General features: G+C 35.2%; 3 protein-coding genes across 5 annotated transcripts; all 3 read right to left on the minus strand.

Moving 5' to 3' along the window:
• Positions 1-2,314: 2,314 nt before the first annotated feature.
• Positions 2,315-7,363, minus strand: LOC111275089 (internal alternative NAD(P)H-ubiquinone oxidoreductase A1, mitochondrial-like). 2 transcript variants are annotated; one of them, XM_022860224.2, is made up of 9 exons: positions 6,990-7,363; positions 4,946-5,578; positions 4,481-4,694; positions 4,041-4,201; positions 3,879-3,944; positions 3,629-3,792; positions 3,396-3,510; positions 2,964-3,143; positions 2,315-2,782 (listed from the first exon to the last, which is right to left on the minus strand). In XM_022860224.2, the coding sequence occupies exons 2-9, from the start codon at positions 5,525-5,527 to the stop codon at positions 2,627-2,629; spliced, it is 1,638 nt and encodes a 545-aa protein (XP_022715959.2). In that variant the 5' UTR covers positions 5,528-5,578; positions 6,990-7,363; the 3' UTR covers positions 2,315-2,626. The 2 variants fall into 2 exon arrangements, with proteins under 2 accessions (XP_022715959.2, XP_022715960.2); XM_022860225.2 differs by having other exon boundaries at positions 4,946-5,573; positions 6,990-7,358.
• A 1,270-nt stretch (positions 7,364-8,633) lies between these two features.
• Positions 8,634-10,917, minus strand: LOC111275092 (endonuclease 1). The gene is made up of 9 exons (XM_022860228.2): positions 10,784-10,917; positions 10,201-10,381; positions 10,006-10,113; positions 9,843-9,898; positions 9,668-9,751; positions 9,436-9,531; positions 9,285-9,349; positions 9,111-9,184; positions 8,634-8,942 (listed from the first exon to the last, which is right to left on the minus strand). The coding sequence occupies exons 1-9, from the start codon at positions 10,907-10,909 to the stop codon at positions 8,794-8,796; spliced, it is 939 nt and encodes a 312-aa protein (XP_022715963.2). The 5' UTR covers positions 10,910-10,917; the 3' UTR covers positions 8,634-8,793.
• A 244-nt stretch (positions 10,918-11,161) lies between these two features.
• On the minus strand, positions 11,162-17,215 carry LOC111275093 (endonuclease 4-like). Of its 2 annotated transcripts, none has more exons than XM_022860233.2 (10): positions 17,028-17,215; positions 16,611-16,749; positions 16,021-16,201; positions 15,257-15,367; positions 15,103-15,158; positions 14,340-14,423; positions 13,620-13,712; positions 12,922-12,989; positions 12,416-12,444; positions 11,162-11,446 (listed from the first exon to the last, which is right to left on the minus strand). In XM_022860233.2, the coding sequence occupies exons 2-10, from the start codon at positions 16,737-16,739 to the stop codon at positions 11,328-11,330; spliced, it is 870 nt and encodes a 289-aa protein (XP_022715968.2). In that variant the 5' UTR covers positions 16,740-16,749; positions 17,028-17,215; the 3' UTR covers positions 11,162-11,327. The 2 variants fall into 2 exon arrangements, with proteins under 2 accessions (XP_022715968.2, XP_022715964.2); XM_022860229.2 differs by having other exon boundaries at positions 12,416-12,489; positions 17,028-17,212.
• Positions 17,216-17,694: the final 479 nt, after the last annotated feature.

Raw genomic sequence — 17,694 nt, forward strand, 5'->3', positions numbered from 1 at the left:
TTTTTATTTGGATTTATTTAAATTTAAATTAATCAAATTATTTTTTAAATTTTATAAAAGATATAATCATTTTATTTTGATGTAAGACGATATTAAAGGGTCCAATTACAAATTTTTGTTTGGAGGTGGAATGTGCGAATAGAGGAGCCAAACAGGCTGCTTTAGTGGATTTGGGTCGGCTTAGATGGAATTCAGATATTTTTATTTTATATTATTTTTATTCGTATTAGATTTAGATTTAAATTAATCAAATTATTTTAAAATTTTATAAAAGATATAATTATTTTACCATGTATTTAAGTTTATACATTTTCAAATTTAAATCAATTTGCATTCAATTTTTTTAAAATTTTTTAAAATCTAAATATTGATTTTATTTTTTAAATAAAATTTATCAAATTCGAAATGATTTTACCATAACTAATTGAAAGTATGGCTAATCATGTGATCTAAGGCGGTTCATGGACACTGATCGGATTCATTGGATTAGCATTGTGATAAGGGGAAGCGGTGGAGGTGACTGACAGGGGAGACAAAGTCACCGTTGGGACTTTGGATGCACGCAATAATGGGCTCTGCTTTTTTTCGCGAATGGGAACGCAATGGAGCACGTGATTTTAATTCAGACAGGACATCAATAATTAACTTTACATTAACATACTTAAACCTTACTTTGTCATTATTTTACGAGATTAGCATCTTTCTTGTCGCCTTGTCTAAACGACCAACTCATCCTTTCGAATATAAAAAAATTGAAAATTTCAATTAAAGAATGTCATGTTCACACTACACTCAAAACCAAGGGCATCTTTCATTTTAATAATTTAGGACTGTTTTTTCATTTTTTAAAAAAGACAAAACAAAACAGAGACATATGCTCAGAGTTCATTGTTGTTCTTGTACATGAAACAAGCTTGTTAACGATGTACTTTTCTATTGAAAAATCAAACAATGAAAATTTATTTTAAGTGCTACGAAATGAATGACATAATCGCAAAATATATATACTGTTTTGTACAAAAAGTTAGAAGTGGGTCATTGAATTTTTCATTACCCAAAGAATTTGTTTGACACAATGATTGAATATAACTTTGAATTTTGACAAAAGTTGAATGATTTTTTTTAATAATTGTAGACCATTTAAGAAATTCTTTTTTGTAAAGTCAAGAACTAAAAAAATTTTTAAAAAATTACAAGGACCGGAGGTGAACTTTAATTTTAATGGAATTCAACTTTTAAAGGAAGAAAGGAATTATTTGAACTAGCTCTAAAACTTTTAGAAAACTCGTTTCAACACATCATCTTCTTCTTATCATTGAGCTTTGATCAATCCACTAACTGCTGAATATGGTTTATTGACTTGCTCTGTTGCAGAAAATGGATTGGAATTCACAGAAAGAAAGAAACAGTACTAATAAAAATGGAAGACTTTTGGTCAAAGTCCAACTGAGAAAAGAAAGAAAACCACTGCAGAATGTGAATGCAACAGAACATAAAGACGAAAGGTCAATTTCGTCTTAAATTCTGTGGACATGACTGTAATATCCGCTACAAACAAAGGGCAATCTTGTATTCTTCTCCCTATATAAGCAGTGACAAGGGACAGCTTGTGAATCACACACACAATACGCCCGATACATCAAATCTCAAGCCCAAGTTTTCCAACGGAAGCTCTCTGTTTTCTTCTCATATCGTCAATATTTAGATCTTAGGAGAACTTAGAAATGGCAGGTGCAAGGAGAGAAATGATCAACGGTGGGAATTTTTCGCCAAGGGTGGCTGGACGTCCGATACCAAGGAGGGGTCAAGTGAAAGTAGCTATATTGGTGGGAATAGCCCATTCTTTTGCTTCTATTTTTTCTCTAAGTAGTCGCAGGGCAGCTGCTGCTCAATTTTCTTAGGTTACTTCCTTTTCCCAAAGAAGGAAAAAAAAGAAGAAACGAAATTTTGATGATTTTGTAAGAAAGAGTGGGAGGGGTTGTTGCCTGTCCTTGGAAAGATGTGAGCTGTTTTGTTTTTTTGGGTTGATGTTCATGTCTGTTTTGTACAAAGCTTGTATTAATAGCTTTCAGTTTTCAGATAAATGAATTTTCGTTTTCATTTTTCCTATTAATTTCACTTTTATCTGAACTGGTTGTAGTGTTAATATCTTTCGATTGATTCCCATTTCTAGGACTTGGATAAAATTCATCTTATGGGCTTTTTCTCCATCTTTTTTTGGTCTTTTTTATTTTGGGTTGGTTCAAAAAAGAATCAAGCTCTCAAGTTTGCTGGAACTGTGCTTTGGCCTATGATTTGGTTCATCCGATAGATCTGTTACAAAAGCAATGATATTATTCATAATCATATACTATTATATTACACTGGGAACAAAATGAATATGCAGAGCAAATTGGCTTTAAGGAACCCCTTCAATTAATGAACCCGCTTGAATATATGCCTTTTCCCTGCTTTTTGTAGCTACATTCCATAGTGTTTCCAAAACAGTTGACAATATTAAGCTAACAACAAATATACAAAATGTGGAGTAAATGTGGAATCAACGAAAGATTTAGCATAAGACTCAAAATATTAAAAGACCGATCAAAGCCAATAAAGACATGGGCGATGGGGGCTGTGTTAAGTGTCAACCTATCCTGGAGTTGTCTCTGCCAAAGACCAGCGTGGTCGCCCAGTTCACCGCCACATAAAACCTGTTCCTCCAACTTACCACACGAGTCAAGTAAGCCGAGCGCCATATCAACCAGCTCACAAACCCGGCAAGTGATATACCTTTAGCGTCCTAGCAGCGCAGCATACATGTTTAGAAGATTAATTAGTAATAATCAAAGCATTTATTGTCGAAGAAGCAGAAGTCAAGACTCAAAAGAGTAGACGGATGCCAAGATAAACTGGTAAACTTTGTTCAAAATGTTCCAAGGCAAGTGGGTTTGTTTTCAATGTTTGAAATGGCTATTGATTACCTTAGATTGGCGAAGATCCACCAGGGCCTTGTAACGTCCGACAGATGCCATGCTTCCAAGATGCTTATAGACAAAAGGTTCTCCTAGAGACATGTCCTTGGCACTAAAAGCCTTGCCTCCATCCTGTTTCCCAATCCTGTTAAACACCTCCACCAGGTATTTACCTTGTCTTTCTGCAACCTGTTTAAAGTGTGCAAAACAATTAGCTTACCAATTGTAAAATATATCATCAACCAAGAATAATGACATGAATTGATTCCGTTAGTTATTTTCAAACTTTTTCTAACTACAGTTTATTTGTCTTCTCGAAATGTTTTTGATTAACCAATACTTCCACCATGGTAGGATTTTATAAGGTTAAACATTGAATAAAAGAGTAAAAGGACAATACGGATCAGGAAGCAAGAATTTCTTGAAGAATAACGGACCAACCTGAGCTAGAGCTGGAAGCACAGACTTCCCTGTCTGTTCAAGGAAACCAGCACAATCTCCAAGTGCAAATACATCTTCTACAGAAGGAACACGCAACCATTCATCAACCCCAATCCTACATAACGCTATAAAATTAGTTAATCTGATCCAATAAAACAGCATTGGGAGGGAAAAGCAGAGTAAATTTAAGCAAAAGAGAAAAAAGGTCGGCAAAAGAACGCTAGTTTTTATACCTTCCACCAGGGGACATGGGAAGATCTAATGATTTCACGAACTGAGAGGGACCAACACCAGTAGACCAGACTAAGAGGCCATAGGGAACGTCAGTTCCATCACTGAGAACAATTTTTTTGGGATGAACCTCTTTTACAACACCTCGCATAAGGTGAACACCAGACTGATGCAAAAATCAGGATGTCACAAATATTTCCAAGAATTATGAAAAACGAGACCTCTAGGATATAAGAAAGGAATTCAAATTACCTTAGTCAAGTGATTTGTTGCATACTGGCGTAGTCCAACATCAAAGGATGACAAAATCTCATTTGCCTGATCAAGGTATAGATAATGACAAAATCAACATCCATATATATAGATATTACTTAGAGAAATATGGGAAGGAGTTGCCCTGTTGCTTATAAATACCTCTATAAGAGTGACTTTGATGTAATCTTTTACGTGACTGTACCTCTCCTGGACATCTCTCATTATAAAATCACTCAACTCACCACTAAACTCCACTCCTGTAGGGCCACCCCCAATGATAACACAGTGCAAGAGGCGTTTCTTTTCTTCTTCTGATATGCCTGCAATGACAAATTGAAATATAAGAGAACGTATTCCTTTATAAAAACTAGTCAAGTATATGCTAAATGACATCAAGACCTTGTCCCTCGGCCAGACAATTTGGGGTCAATTTTAGGCACAAGGAATCCTAATGAGGAGTTTGAACATAGAGAGAGAGAGTCCTCATGATAAGGAAAGGTGATGGGAGTTTGTGATGTGATTATGTGAAACAAGAACAAAGCAAAGATACAAAGGTTACACCAGATCGAAAAATCTATGGCCAGAAAAACATCACTCACCTGGATTTACAGAGAGCATCAGGTTCAAAAGGAGCTTCTTCCTTATTTCTTGGGCATGATTCACTTCACGAAGGAAATATGCATTTTCCTTCACCCCTTTGATACCAAAAGTTAAAGGCTCAGCTCCAGCAGCAATTACAAGCTTGTCATATGCAACTTTAAATTGATAAGGCTCATGAGGTAGTCCACCATTGCTCATTGTTTCACAATACACCTGATGATTTGAACGTATATAGTTAGGCTAATAACTGTGACAAGGAAAAAACATGGAAACGAAATCTGTCATTGATATTTCCCATGTATAATAAGCCAATTCACTCTCCCCTATTTGCTTTTGCCTTTATTCATAACCAATATTAATCATGACTACATGCATGTTATGGGACAGTATGGAATAAGAACTGATTGGGGAGGAAAAGGCAGCAATAGTATAAGAGAATATATAAGCGGTATGCATTAACTCACCTCATGTTTGTTAGTGTCAACGCCTATGCAAGAAGCAAGATAAAAGTATGAATGGGGGCTTGTCGACAATGCAGACTGTATCCGGCTAACAGGCTCAGCAACTGAGCGGAATTCGAGGGTTCCAACACAAGTTGAAGCAAGCAATGGGGTGAAGACCATGTGGTTTCGAGGTGATACGCAAACAACATCATAAATTTTGGTGTTTAGCCCCTTGAGGAATCGGCATGCTGCCCATCCAGTACCAAGGACAACCACTCTAGGCTTTTCACCTGGCTTGGTCGCCTCTAGTCCTGGATACCTTGATTCATCATATTCTGACCTACACTCGACTACCTGCTCTGCTGAGGGAAATTGATAATGTGGGGTTGTCCTAATTTCTCTGCTCCAAAAACTCGTGTAATTTTCCTTCTTGATGGTGGAAAGGTATGTCAAATTACCGTACGCATTGATTCTTTCAAGGGAGGGAAGTAAACTTTTGTGGCCGGATACCCTTTCACAGAAGAGATCCCTCTCACTTGTGTAACTGCCAATGGTACCTCCTGATCTTCTCAAGCCACTCCTAGCAGCCCGTGCAAGTGCCATGAAGTACTTGCTTTAATCAAATTCTAACAAATTAGGACTTTTGTATCTGCCCTGGAAAAAATAAGAGAAGTAAGCTATGCAATTCCAATATAGCAGAAGGCCTAAATTCAGGACAAGAATTATATAGAGAAGCAATACAGAAACTCCCAAGTATTTGGAGGTATGCACTGATCCAGAAGACTAAAATTTTTTTTTTTAATGAGAGTACATTGTTTCCAAGGGTCAAGACAAGGAAGCAAATGCCGACTTTGCTTTGCTCGTTTGGTACAGGTAGATAAAACGAGGAAAACACTTTCTAAAGTTTTATGAGGAGCTAACGAACACGTAAAGCTGTCAGCTGTCACTCCAATTTCCTATGTGACCAACCAAACATGTTTAGGTGAACTCTTTCGGATGGCATCCTAAAGGAGTAGCTGAGAACCTAACCGGACACATATCTAACATCAGATAGGGAATGGTATATTATATGCTCGTATCATCCATTTGTACCTTTGGATTCTTTTAACAATAGAATTCCTACGTTAATTGTCATTCACTATGATAATGATAGATCAAGAACAGGATACCAGTACCATGACATTCTCGGAAATAAGAATCCAAGAAAAGTCAAACACGTGATACAACAAAATGAAACAAAATGAACTGGCGACACCAACCGAAGGTGATTTTAAAGTCTCTCCATGTCAAACGTAATTGCTTAAGCTCAGGGATTGGCAATTTGGCATTTGTTTCATAGCAATACCGGCCAAAACCCCTGCTTTACCTACACAAAACACTGCCTAACTCTTTTTTTTTTTTTTTTGGTTGTGAAATCTAGAAGATACCAAGAAAATGTGAACGATCATTGCCATGAAAGTTCTGACTTTGCAAGAAATATATCACCAAAAGCAACGATTTGTAGAATAGGACAAAATGGGGTTATAGTACAAAGTAGTAATAAACGTGGGCATATCTTTCGAGAATATTCATTGGTTTCAAAGATCAACATGGGAAGACAATAGGCGGCTCGACTAACATTTAACAAACGCATCTATCCTGCTATTTATATTACAAAGGACAGAGATGAACAAGCACAATGAATTCTTTAACATATGAAATCAGTGAAACTATCACCATTGTCTCAACTACGTACAACGCTTAAGTACGAAGGATTCCAAAAACAAAGATTTTCACTCCAACCAACCTCATTTAACTTTAACAAGTGAATACACATTAAAAAGAAAGAAACCTAAAGGTTTTTAGAGATCTTATAAAAACCTCAGATAGAGAAAAAAAAAAAGGTTAAATAATTCTACTTTGAAGCTAACAGAACCAAACTCTTATAAACATATAGCATACATATACAATATGAACTTTAAGAAATATTTATATAAATGAACATCCTTTTAGCGCAAAATTGCCTAACTGAAAACAAGAAGGCAAAGAAAGAACAAACTTTTTGGAGAAGGTTCAAGAACATTACTTTGGAAATATTTGAGCTTTCTCTTGTTTGCAAGCTTGAAGTGGGCGAGTATACCCAAGATTGTTGGAAAGGTTTTGAGGGAAAAAGTTAATGCTTTGCTTTCATAGAACCAAAAAAAAAAAAAATCAAAACCCAAAAATTTTTATCGTTGGTGAAGTTGTGAATAGAAATAAAATAAAGGGTAGACCAAACTCAATTCTCAAAGCTCAAAGCAGCCGACTTGAGGCGCAAGAAAGTTGTTGAGCAAACTAAGCAATCTCCTTAAAACATGTATATTTAATTATATTTTTTTAGTGTTAGAATAGAATGAGAAAAAGAAAAAAAGTATAGAAATTAAGTTCTAGGAAGGAACTGGGGAGCTTGCTGCCGTATGTGAGTTGGCAATGGAAAGACAAACGCAGGAATATAAGGGGAGGAATATTCTGTGATTCCTAGTTCTTAAACGACATAGTTTGAGAGTGTATGATTACCTTAAAGACAACCTTGTCCTTGTTAGCATATATTTGCCTCTAAGATCAATGAAAGGTGGTTTTGGGGTAATTTGTCAAATTCTTGGAATATTGTATGGTCCAGCTGGCTATGGCTGCTGTATCAAACCCTAGTCCAAGGAAGAGGCAATTAAATGTTGTTGGATGGTGGCAGTGGCTCTGAACTGTTCCTGAAAAAAGTAAAAAATCCCACAAGTTTTTGGGAAATTTAGTATGGAAATGAACGGCTTTAATGGGCTACAGTCTAGAGAGACTTTCCAATCTTCAATTGGTGGACCCACCAATGAGAAACAGAAAAAGAAGTCGGTCCAAAACGGTGTCTCGTGTCAAAGCAGGATGTTGGCCGCCAACGGTGTAACTTTTTCTTCGGGGTCAATTTTGACCGGGCTGAAGGGGTTGTTTCATTCTTTTTCTCCCACGTTCTTGGTAATGGATTGGCCCGCTTTTCTGATTGTTTCAGAAAATAGAATGGATGAATTGAATTTGGTATTTGGTATTTGGTTTAATACTCAGTATGATCTTTTTCTCAGCCTTCACCATGTATTTTAGATGGTTAGAAATTGATTGCCCAAAAAAAGAAAAGAAGGGATTCATTAGAAATGTGTGATCTTATACGCATACAACTAAAATATGTAGTTTTAGGCCAACTCCCAATCAGCTACATCAGACCAATTCAGAGTTTACCAAATTTTAGTTGTAGAAATTCAGGGTTGTTTTTTTAAATTGAATTGCAGATTTTGAAGAATTCCACTCAAGGTTTGTGTGCTGACATTGGCAACTCTTAGTCATGCTTGAACTTAAGCACATTATTCGACAACTCAACCTTGTTCTTGTGAAAATTTGGTTGTTATTGGATTCTCCCATCAAAACGAAATGGCAATTTGTCATACAATTTTGAATGTGTTAATAAAGTGAATTGGTAGGATGGTCGATGAGGGTATCGAGCAATGAACTTTGGCATGTTTCCTTTTGATTCTTTTTATTTGTAGCAGACAAATTATTGCATAAGATTAGAATTCCTTTTCCTTTTGATGAATAGAAAGGGTAGGGGATTTGGCAATCATGATCTTAATTCTTGGTTATCCCTTCTAACCATTGGGTTTCTAACACTACTCATTTGGGTTTCTAACATTAACGATATTGTTGTTTATGTTGCAAACAAATACTTTTATGAAAGTTAAATTATAAAGTACCAGTGAATACATACAGTGCTGAAGCACATACATACATACATACATGCATGCATGCATACATAAATACAGTTATTCTGACAAGTCAAATTTAACGATGGTTGTGGTTAACTAAAGCGTCTGCCTTTATTTTCTGGCCTTCTGCATCTGTTCGGTTGCTGTTGCAAAACCTTCTTCAGACTCACCAAAAACCTTGTTCAAGATCATGGCTAATCTAACTCCTCCTTGAGCAATTCTTTTCATGACAATTGGCATCCTGGAATTGAAGTATTCATCTATAACCGAAAAAACAGAGAGGATATTAATAGCCCCTTTAGGCTTTAGGCCTTAACTTTTAAAAACGTACGCATCCTGCTTTGATTGGTGATTGAATGAGTTTAAACGAAATGGGAAACCATAAAACCTGGCATTAGCTTCAATGCTTTAAGCAATAGCATACATACCTGCCAGAGTTTGCCCTGACTCTACGCCTTTATAAGCCCATTTGCAAGCAATATTTATGCTTTCTGTTGCATACCTACATATGAAAATGGAAGTTTTGATTAAATAGATGAAAAACCCATTTCCTTGAATTTCCCATTAGGTTTATAATAGTTTGAAAGAGGCAGGAAGTTAACTTGTTCAAACAAGGAAGAAGATCATCACATTCTTTCCATGATGCTACATCATCAAACCAGATCCCCTGTATGAAAGTAACAAGTATAGGTAAATACAAAATACAAGCTAGAATTAGTAGTAACTGGGAATAAATTCTAAAATAAAAATTACATCAGTAATGTTCCCCACGATGTCTTCTTGAAGGTTGTCCAGGTCCTTTTCATAGTAGTCTTTGAGAGCTGTAAGGACGATCTCCCTATCCCAAACCTGTACATTGTTGAAATTCATAAATCTAGCTAATTACTTTTTGTTAGCTATAGTTTCTAAGGTAAGATGATATACCAGAAATATGGAAGTGAAGGCGTTGAACAAAATAAGAATAACCATTGCAATCATTACTCACATGATGCAGATTAGATTTGTGCCTAAACCAGCGCAAGGCGATGGTATTTCCTCCTTGATCACTTGTAAAACCAACGTGCATTGGCTAAAAGGAAGAAGAAACAATTAAACCCACCTAAGCAAAAATAACAAAATGATACAGAAAACATAAGCTAGAGAAGTTCTTAGATCTAAACCTGATGGACATCTCCCATAAAGTGTGACAAGAACAACAAGGCTTCTGTCATGTTATCTGCAGAAACAAAGAAGCCATGTTAATTAATCAGAGCATATCACTAAGAAAGATAATTCTTAATCTTTGCACTAGCCATTAATTTTATGAATAATAAGCTTCCATACGGCGACGATCTGAGGTTCCCTCCCTAAAGTGCAAAAGCTGCGAGGTAAAGTTTTGGATAGCACCAACAACACACATGTTCTTCACGCCGTGGGGATCATGACAGTCCCCTAAAACAAATGACAAATTACATTATTTATAATTCAGATGATTTTGTATCGTTTTATGACCAAAAGATTGCTCAGCTTTCTGCTTACTTGAATAGTCATATGTGCAAGCATCGTCTGGGGTATCAATGAAGTGAAGTGGGCTTGTCCATCGATACCTGTACCAATGCCGGATTTGATCGGGCCACACACAGAGGGAAGACAGGTCTCCATTGGCGTGCTGCGGTAGCAAGTTTTCAACAGCTTCGGCAGCCTCGGGCTCTAAAAGACCCTTTGAAATTGGGCGGTAAATATTTGTCAATGTTTATTTGTTCTGAGAAGCCTTTGACTCTTTTTTGACATACTTTGAAGGCATGATTGCTTAGAATTATGGTCCATCAAATGGTATGTCATGTTTTTCAACAAGGTTAACTAATTTATAGGAATATTTTTCTTATCTTTTGCCAATTGACGGGAAAGAAAAAAAAGAAACTCTCATGCATGATAGCCAATTTGATGAACAAATAATGATACTCTATTCTTCAACATTGCTCTTCTCTTAGTTATCAAATAAGATGATGGATTGTCGTCTGCTATATGCAGATATAATACAAATTTATCATCGTCACCATTTCTCAGACATACGGTTCATCATATTCAGCTTACTTGAATCAAAGAATGGAACAAACATTACCTGCGCTATCCGACATGTCAAAATGTGACCCTCTTTGCTCCAGCCCTGGGTTCTGGGCAATAACATTAGAGCCAGACCCAAGAACAAAACAAACCCAAATGAAGACAACCTCCACAATTTGGCCATCCTAAGTCTTTCTTGCTCCCTAATACGCTAATTTTTTTTATCAGTTTCGACAACACATAACAAATGAATTGATACAACCCGAATGGGTTTACTTTATACACAAATACACCGAGTAACAGGTAATCATTGAGTGTAAGTTTCCATTTCCATTGTTTCACGGACCCTAACAGGTTGACCCTCAAATACAAGCAAGGTGGGGCATAATCCGGTATATGGGAGGCATCAGCAAAATAACAGAAATACCATCCGCCATAAACGTGAAGTTCATAACCTTTTTCTTGCCTTGAAAGTGTTGACAATGCGATAAATTATAAATAATTGAGCACAGAGTTTCGTGAATTTAATAGTTTAAGCTGCGAACAATACTGCAGTGGTCCCCACTTCATAATAATTTACAGATGCGTCTGGTCATCTATCTTCATGCTCGAGCAATTTTCACTTCAGAAGCAAATACTCGGTTGAGAACAGCAGCAAGACGGATCCCACCTTGGGCAAGCCTCTTCTCCACAATAGGCAACCGAGAGAGGAAATAATCATCTATGGAACAAAAGAAGAATCCATCAAACGAAGATGAAAAGAAGAATCTTTTAATCGAAGATGAGACATAAAATTTCAATTAACATAGCTGATCCGGTCTGGGAGAGGTAGTGATCATGTGGTATAGAACATGACCTCAACAGCATTTTAGCATGTCTTTATACCAACCATGGCAAGTTGCATAAAAGGCTGTATTGAGTTAGACATGTGCAGGAAAAAAATGTTTAAAGGCATGGTCAAAGAGAAAAAGATCATAAATGGCATTGACTAGCACGGAAATTATAATTGGTATTGTTCCTAGCTTCCATTGGTTTTCTATATCGAAAGAAAAGAATGGGTATGCATTTTACCTGGCATTCTTTTAGATACATCTCACCAAGTGCATCAAAGTACGTGGGTGAAATTTTCTTTATGTGAATTGAGGTCAGGATATGAAACTACCTACCTAGGACCTTTATAACATCTGAGTAGATAAGTAATGTATACTTCTTTCTCTTTAAATGTTTGTTTTTAGTTGCCTTATTTCAATCAGTAATAACAGAAGACAATTCCTAAAAAATGAAAAGCATCTAAAGATATTTTCTTTTCATGATATTTTTCCTTCCAGAAATAATTTTCCATTACCCTGTACAAACTCATTAAGATGATGATTGGTTTCAATTTTCAAAACCTGACCCCGTCTTTACTTGTAACAATGTTTTAAAACCTACATTGATGCCTTTAATAAACCAAGACATACATATGCACCTAATACAGGAACCAAATCTGTTACAGAGCAAGGTAAAACGGTCAGTAACCCGGTCATGTTTATGCCAGTTGATGGATTTAGTAGCAGCAATTTTGCACTCTCTCTCCAACAAGTTTTCAATTTGATCTATTTAACTCAACAACAGAGTAAAGAGATGTTCCATAAAGAGGTGTCTTCCAATTATCAAGAAGAAAAAAAAAAAAGGAGGAAGAAGAAAATACCTTCTAAGGTGCTTCCAGGTGTGGCATTCCTGTATGCAAACTTACATGCCAACCTAACACTTTCAGAAGCATACCTGTATAGAGGCAATTTATTATGTCTAATGATGCCAGTTCCTTGTAACAGGAAATGTAATTATCTTTCACTTCTTAGAATAAGAAAGTTGAAATTAAACTAAATGTGTTTGTATGTTTGCAGCATGTATATCTACATATTTCCACTCAGGCTTCTTTAGCATCAAGGAACATGCCTAACCTAACTAACTAAAGAAACTATTTCTCTCTCAAGCATGCATGAATAATGCTTTGAAATATGAACTGGTGCACATTTAATATAAGTGAATGGATTAATTTGTTATTAAACATAGCAATTAAGCAAAGAATAGAAACATAACTGTTCTTTCAGCATTTAATGTGCTTTAACAAATTACATCACAGTTAATACAATTGAATCAGTCCAGTATATGCTTCAGAAGGAATTGAAAGAATAAGTTAAGAGATATACTTACAGGTTAGGACAAACAGTTTGATTATATCCACAATATTCCCATGATGATACATCATTGGACCAAGCATCCTATAGATGAATAAAGAAACATAAAACAACAGTAGGTATCACACTTTTACATATGCATTAGCATGGGTCGCTTTAAACATACATAGAACTCTAAACCCAGGTAGGAAAAAGGAAAGCCCAAAACAACAAAAAAGGGGCTGGAGAAATTCCTGGTTTCCTAAAGTCCAAATTAAACTTGAGTGCTTTGTTTGTATGCATCATGTCAATTGAGTCGGATGGGCTGAACAATTCAAGACACTCAATGTGGAAACCCGCACCTAACCTAGGAAGTATTGTCTATTTTAACCCAAAGGTCTCATGATTTTATTCCACAAGAGATGCCTCATAAGTATGGAAATACATTTTTGCATATATGCCATAGCAAATCTTCACAATTTCCCAATGTGGGATCAGGGTGTCACACTCAAAGGACACAAACATAAAACCTTCTATTGTCTTTTTTCATACCATAGCAAATCCTCACAATTTCCCAATGTAGGATTGGAGTGTCACACTTAAAGGACACAAACATAAAACCTTCTATTGTCTCCTCAGTTGACTTCAATATTTTACACCTTTAAAAGTAAACAGAGTTTGTCTGTCAGAAGTAGCTAATGCATAAATGGCCATGAAGGAAAACAAGAGGCTTACTGTAATATTCCTCTGGATGGCTTGAATCATTATTGCAAGATCTGAGCCATAGAATGTCTTCACTGCAGAATCAATTATCATGGTATCCCAAACCTGGAACAATGATAGTATTATAAAATTGCAGACAGACGGTTTTCATGCATGAGTTTATTAGCACCTTCCGACACAAATCTCTTCTTTGAGAAGCTTGTTAAAAAAGAGAATCTCCATCCAAAAAATTCTGACAAACAAGTTAGGCCAAAAGAAGAGTTATCACTGGATCTAACATTGGTCAAGGAAGTCAGGAAAATGGTTTTAGTGACTGAAATACATATTTGCCTGAATTAACTCAGTCTCCTGCACTACATTTTCTTTTTCCTTTTTGTTTCTTTTTTTCTTTAATATATATTTCTCTCAATATTAGAAAGCGGAAATGACAACTGATTGGGTTAATATTTACTTGTTAGTTAACAGCCTCCTTTTAGGTCCATTAACCAGCCATTACCGTTTATTGCTTTGAAATGTAATCCCCCCCCCCCTCCCCCACTCTCCTCATCAGAAAAGAGAGGAGACAATTGTTTTTTGAGCTTATACTATAGCTTATAGTGGTTACATAAAGACAATAACATATGTTTTTGTCTATATTTAATTTGCTTTAACATCATTTTCCTGCTTATCACAGGGAATAAGTAAACTAAGTGCTGGACAGGGATGAACTTAAAAGGACAATGAATTACTCACATGGTGTAGATTTGTCTTCCTATGGTACCAACGAACTGTAATTGTATTCCCACCTAGATCTCCTGTGAAGCCAACATGTAATGGCTGTGATCAGAAAAGAAAAGGTTAGGTTGGAATATACACTCTTTTCCTGCAAGAAATAAGCAATGAATTTTCTTCAATATTTCTGCATGAAAAGTGAGAGGCTTAATCACTTTAAAAAAGGATAAAAGAATATAAGCAATATACTTGGTGGCTATAGAATATGGATGAGAATTATTTATAAAATCATGGCTTCGCAGCCAACATTGGCATCAAAACATACAACATTACAGAGAACCAGAATTACAGAAAATATTCATTGTACCTTAAAATACTTTAGCATTTTAAAGCTATAATATGTCATTCTAAACCAGTGGGCTAAGATTAAGCTGTTGCATTTAACAATGATTGTTTTCTACAAGCACCCTTCCTATGAACCATGTCACAAGACAAAAAAACATTGTTTGAAAATTCTGCACCACACTACCACTCTTATATAGACAAATCATGGTAAATGAACTAGGTTTTCACCATCCTCTCTTCTATTTCTTTTCTTTTTTGAATTAGTTAATAAAGCAATAATAGATTCCAAGAACATATATCATTATCAATGCATAAAACATATTCCTTAAGTCAAGTCAGTCATTCAGCCAATTCCCATATAAATGCAACTGCATGCTTTGCACGATTGCATCTTTTGCAGTTCCTTTAAGTTCAGAGGTACCAGAAGAAGAGCACAAACCTGATGGACATCCCCCACAAAATGAGCTAAGAACATAAGTGCCTCCGTCAAATTGTCTGTTACAAACATAAGAAGCCTCCATACGATAAACCGTTGAAGGTTGACAATATGTCATAGCTAGTACAACTGTCAATCCAGTACAAGCAGCACTTACATTTCAATTGGGGGTCATATCCCTGATATGCTGAAAAGAGTTGCTTTGTATAGTTGAAAATTGCTCCAGTTACACAACTATCTTTATGTCCAGCAGAATCATGGCAGTCCCCTATAAGAATGCCACAGCACATTATACAGGATAATTAATGTCTCTGGAAATGTCAAGCTCATTTATATCACTACAGAAAAGTTAACTGAAACAAATTCAAAATGATATTGACATTAGCAGAACTAGGGGTGTAAATGATATATCAGTACTTGCAAGCTACTAAAGTTAGACTCAAATAAACTCGAATTCGGTGCAGTTATTATCGAGTCGAGCTCGGGTAGTTCGACTTATTGATTGAGTCAAGTTCAAGTATTTTTATATTCGGTTCGAGTAGCTCGCGAGTCTAATCGAGGTTTTTATATTTTAATATATTTTAATTATTTTAATAAATAAAATATCTCGAACTCAAGATCGAGTTTGAGCATAAATAATTAAGTTTTTGCCGAATATAAGAATCGAACTTATTTTTACACGTTAATCGAGCCTAATCAAGCAAGCTCAAGTAGCTTGATTTCTATCTCGAGTCAAGCTCAAACTAAAAAAATAAAATTCGATCGAGTTCGAGCCGAGTTTCGAATTTCAAATTTTGAATCAAGCTCAAGTTCGAGCTAATACAGTATTAAGCTCGAGCTTAATACTGTATTAGCTTGAACTCGATCGATTATACCCCTAAGCAAAACTGAAACATGAAAAGAGAACAACATCAAACTTACGGCAGTATTGATAGTTACACTTGAAATCTGGGGTATCAACATAGTGTAAGGGGCTAGTCCAGTGCCACTTGTAGTACCACTTTATATCATCAGCCCAGGAGCATACAGATGCAAGCTCACCTCCAGCCGAATCAGGGAGCAGTTCCTTAACAGTAGCCAGAGCATCTTCAGTAAGATATGCCTGAACGATCAAGAAAGGCATAATCAGATGAAATGGCAGCATCTTCTGACTAACAGCCAACACATGCAAAACATCATGCCATCAACAAATGAATTCTTTGTATCAAGTTGGTAATTAATTACAAAATAATTATAAAGAAAAGTAACAATAACTTAAAGACCTACACCAAAAATAAATAAAAAAAAAAACCAACTCAAATCCCAGAACCTACAATTTATTAAGCTGGTTCAATGAACACTAAAGCTTATCGTTATCAATAACAAATAATAAACTGCTTTTTCCTTAATAAAGCTAAATGATCTTATTGTTCAAAACATTTGGACACTCCATAAATTACTCAAAAATCATAATGTTACAGATAATACACAGAAGAATAAATTAAAAAAAAAAAAGGAAAAAGAAGTCTCACCTCGGCTATCTTGCAAACAGTATAATGACCATCCTTTCCCCAACCAACTACCCCATGAACCAATTGCATAAGAACAAGAATCCTTCCAATCCATAGTACCTCATGCCAACCCATTCTTCTAAAACCCATTTGGTGAATTCTGTAATGTTTCAAAAGGCAACCATTTCAATTGTTTTTAAAATAAAAGGTTGTATTTTTCATGTTGAATCCTGCTTTTGGTTGATGTAAAGAAAGAGAACAGAACACAAAAATCCCATTTTGACCCAATTTATATTTCTTTATGGATTTCAAGAAAAGGAAAAGCCTTTTTTTTTTAATTTGGAAAAAATCAATCGGTATCACATTTTCTCTGGAACCAAGCAAAGAGAAAATCAATTATTTACTAATTTTTCCATAAAAAAAATGAAAAACCAATACCGCAAAATATGTTGTCTTGGATCACCGGGAAAAAAGAGAACCTATATTTTCGTAAACAAGGGGCTTAGGCTACATCATAGCTTCAATCGCCAGTGAAAGCCGTTTGGATTACCAACTTCGGTACGATTTAACAGGCCTTTAATGGCCACTAAAGCTTAAGGATCCAATGAAATATCATCCTCTCCATTTGCATCTCTTTTTTCCTTTTATACCCTTGTCATTTTTTTTTTAATATATAGTGTAAAGATGAATATACCGCTTAACATTTAAGTGGTGACTGATCGAAAACATTCACAAATTTTTTTTTTTAGAATTTTGATGGTACATATTTAATTTTTTTATTTGATTTACAGTAATTTAATTATGAAAAAAAATTAAAATTTTAATAATATCTAAAGTCTCAAAATTAAAAATATATATCTTTTTTTGTGATATTATAAAATTTCAAAAAAAAATTATCTTATTTTTAAATTTAACATGAATAAAAAATAATAAAATTATAGTTAACTTTTTTAAAAATATTTCTAAAAGTGATTAGAACTCAATTATAAGTTTTTGTACAAAAAAATATTTTTTATATTGTAATTAAGGTTTTTGGCATGAAAAAATATTTTAAATAAATTTTATATATTTTTATAAATAAATTATTTAAAACATTTTTATTCAA

Source organism: Durio zibethinus, chromosome 26 (genome assembly GCF_047325235.1).
Source record: "Durio zibethinus cultivar Kanyao isolate XHJ-2024 chromosome 26, ASM4732523v1, whole genome shotgun sequence".
Classification (NCBI taxonomy): domain Eukaryota; kingdom Viridiplantae; phylum Streptophyta; class Magnoliopsida; order Malvales; family Malvaceae; genus Durio; species Durio zibethinus.

Bases quoted from the DNA above. Each gene is read 5' to 3' on its own strand.
- LOC111275093 (XM_022860229.2), bottom strand. From the start codon at position 16,739: ATGGGTTTTAGAAGAATGGGTTGGCATGAGGTACTATGGATTGGAAGG. The intron at 15,368-16,020 runs GTAAGTTTGATG...GCATTCTTATAG, and splicing joins GTGTAACTATCAATACTGCC to GGGACTGCCATGATTCTGCT. The intron at 12,490-12,921 runs GTAAGTATATCT...GCCTCTATACAG, and splicing joins CAAACTGTTTGTCCTAACCT to GTATGCTTCTGAAAGTGTTA.
- LOC111275092 (XM_022860228.2), bottom strand. From the start codon at position 10,909: ATGGCCAAATTGTGGAGGTTGTCTTCATTTGGGTTTGTTTTGTTCTTG. The intron at 10,382-10,783 runs GTAATGTTTGTT...CCAATTTCAAAG, and splicing joins TGACATGTCGGATAGCGCAG to GGTCTTTTAGAGCCCGAGGC. The intron at 9,350-9,435 runs GTAATTTTTATT...ACTTTCATACAG, and splicing joins TCGTGGGGAACATTACTGAT to GGGATCTGGTTTGATGATGT.
- LOC111275089 (XM_022860224.2), bottom strand. From the start codon at position 5,527: ATGGCACTTGCACGGGCTGCTAGGAGTGGCTTGAGAAGATCAGGAGGT. The intron at 4,695-4,945 runs GTGAGTTAATGC...TCAAATCATCAG, and splicing joins TTGACACTAACAAACATGAG to GTGTATTGTGAAACAATGAG. The intron at 3,511-3,628 runs GTATAAAAACTA...AGCGTTATGTAG, and splicing joins CCCATGTCCCCTGGTGGAAG to GATTGGGGTTGATGAATGGT.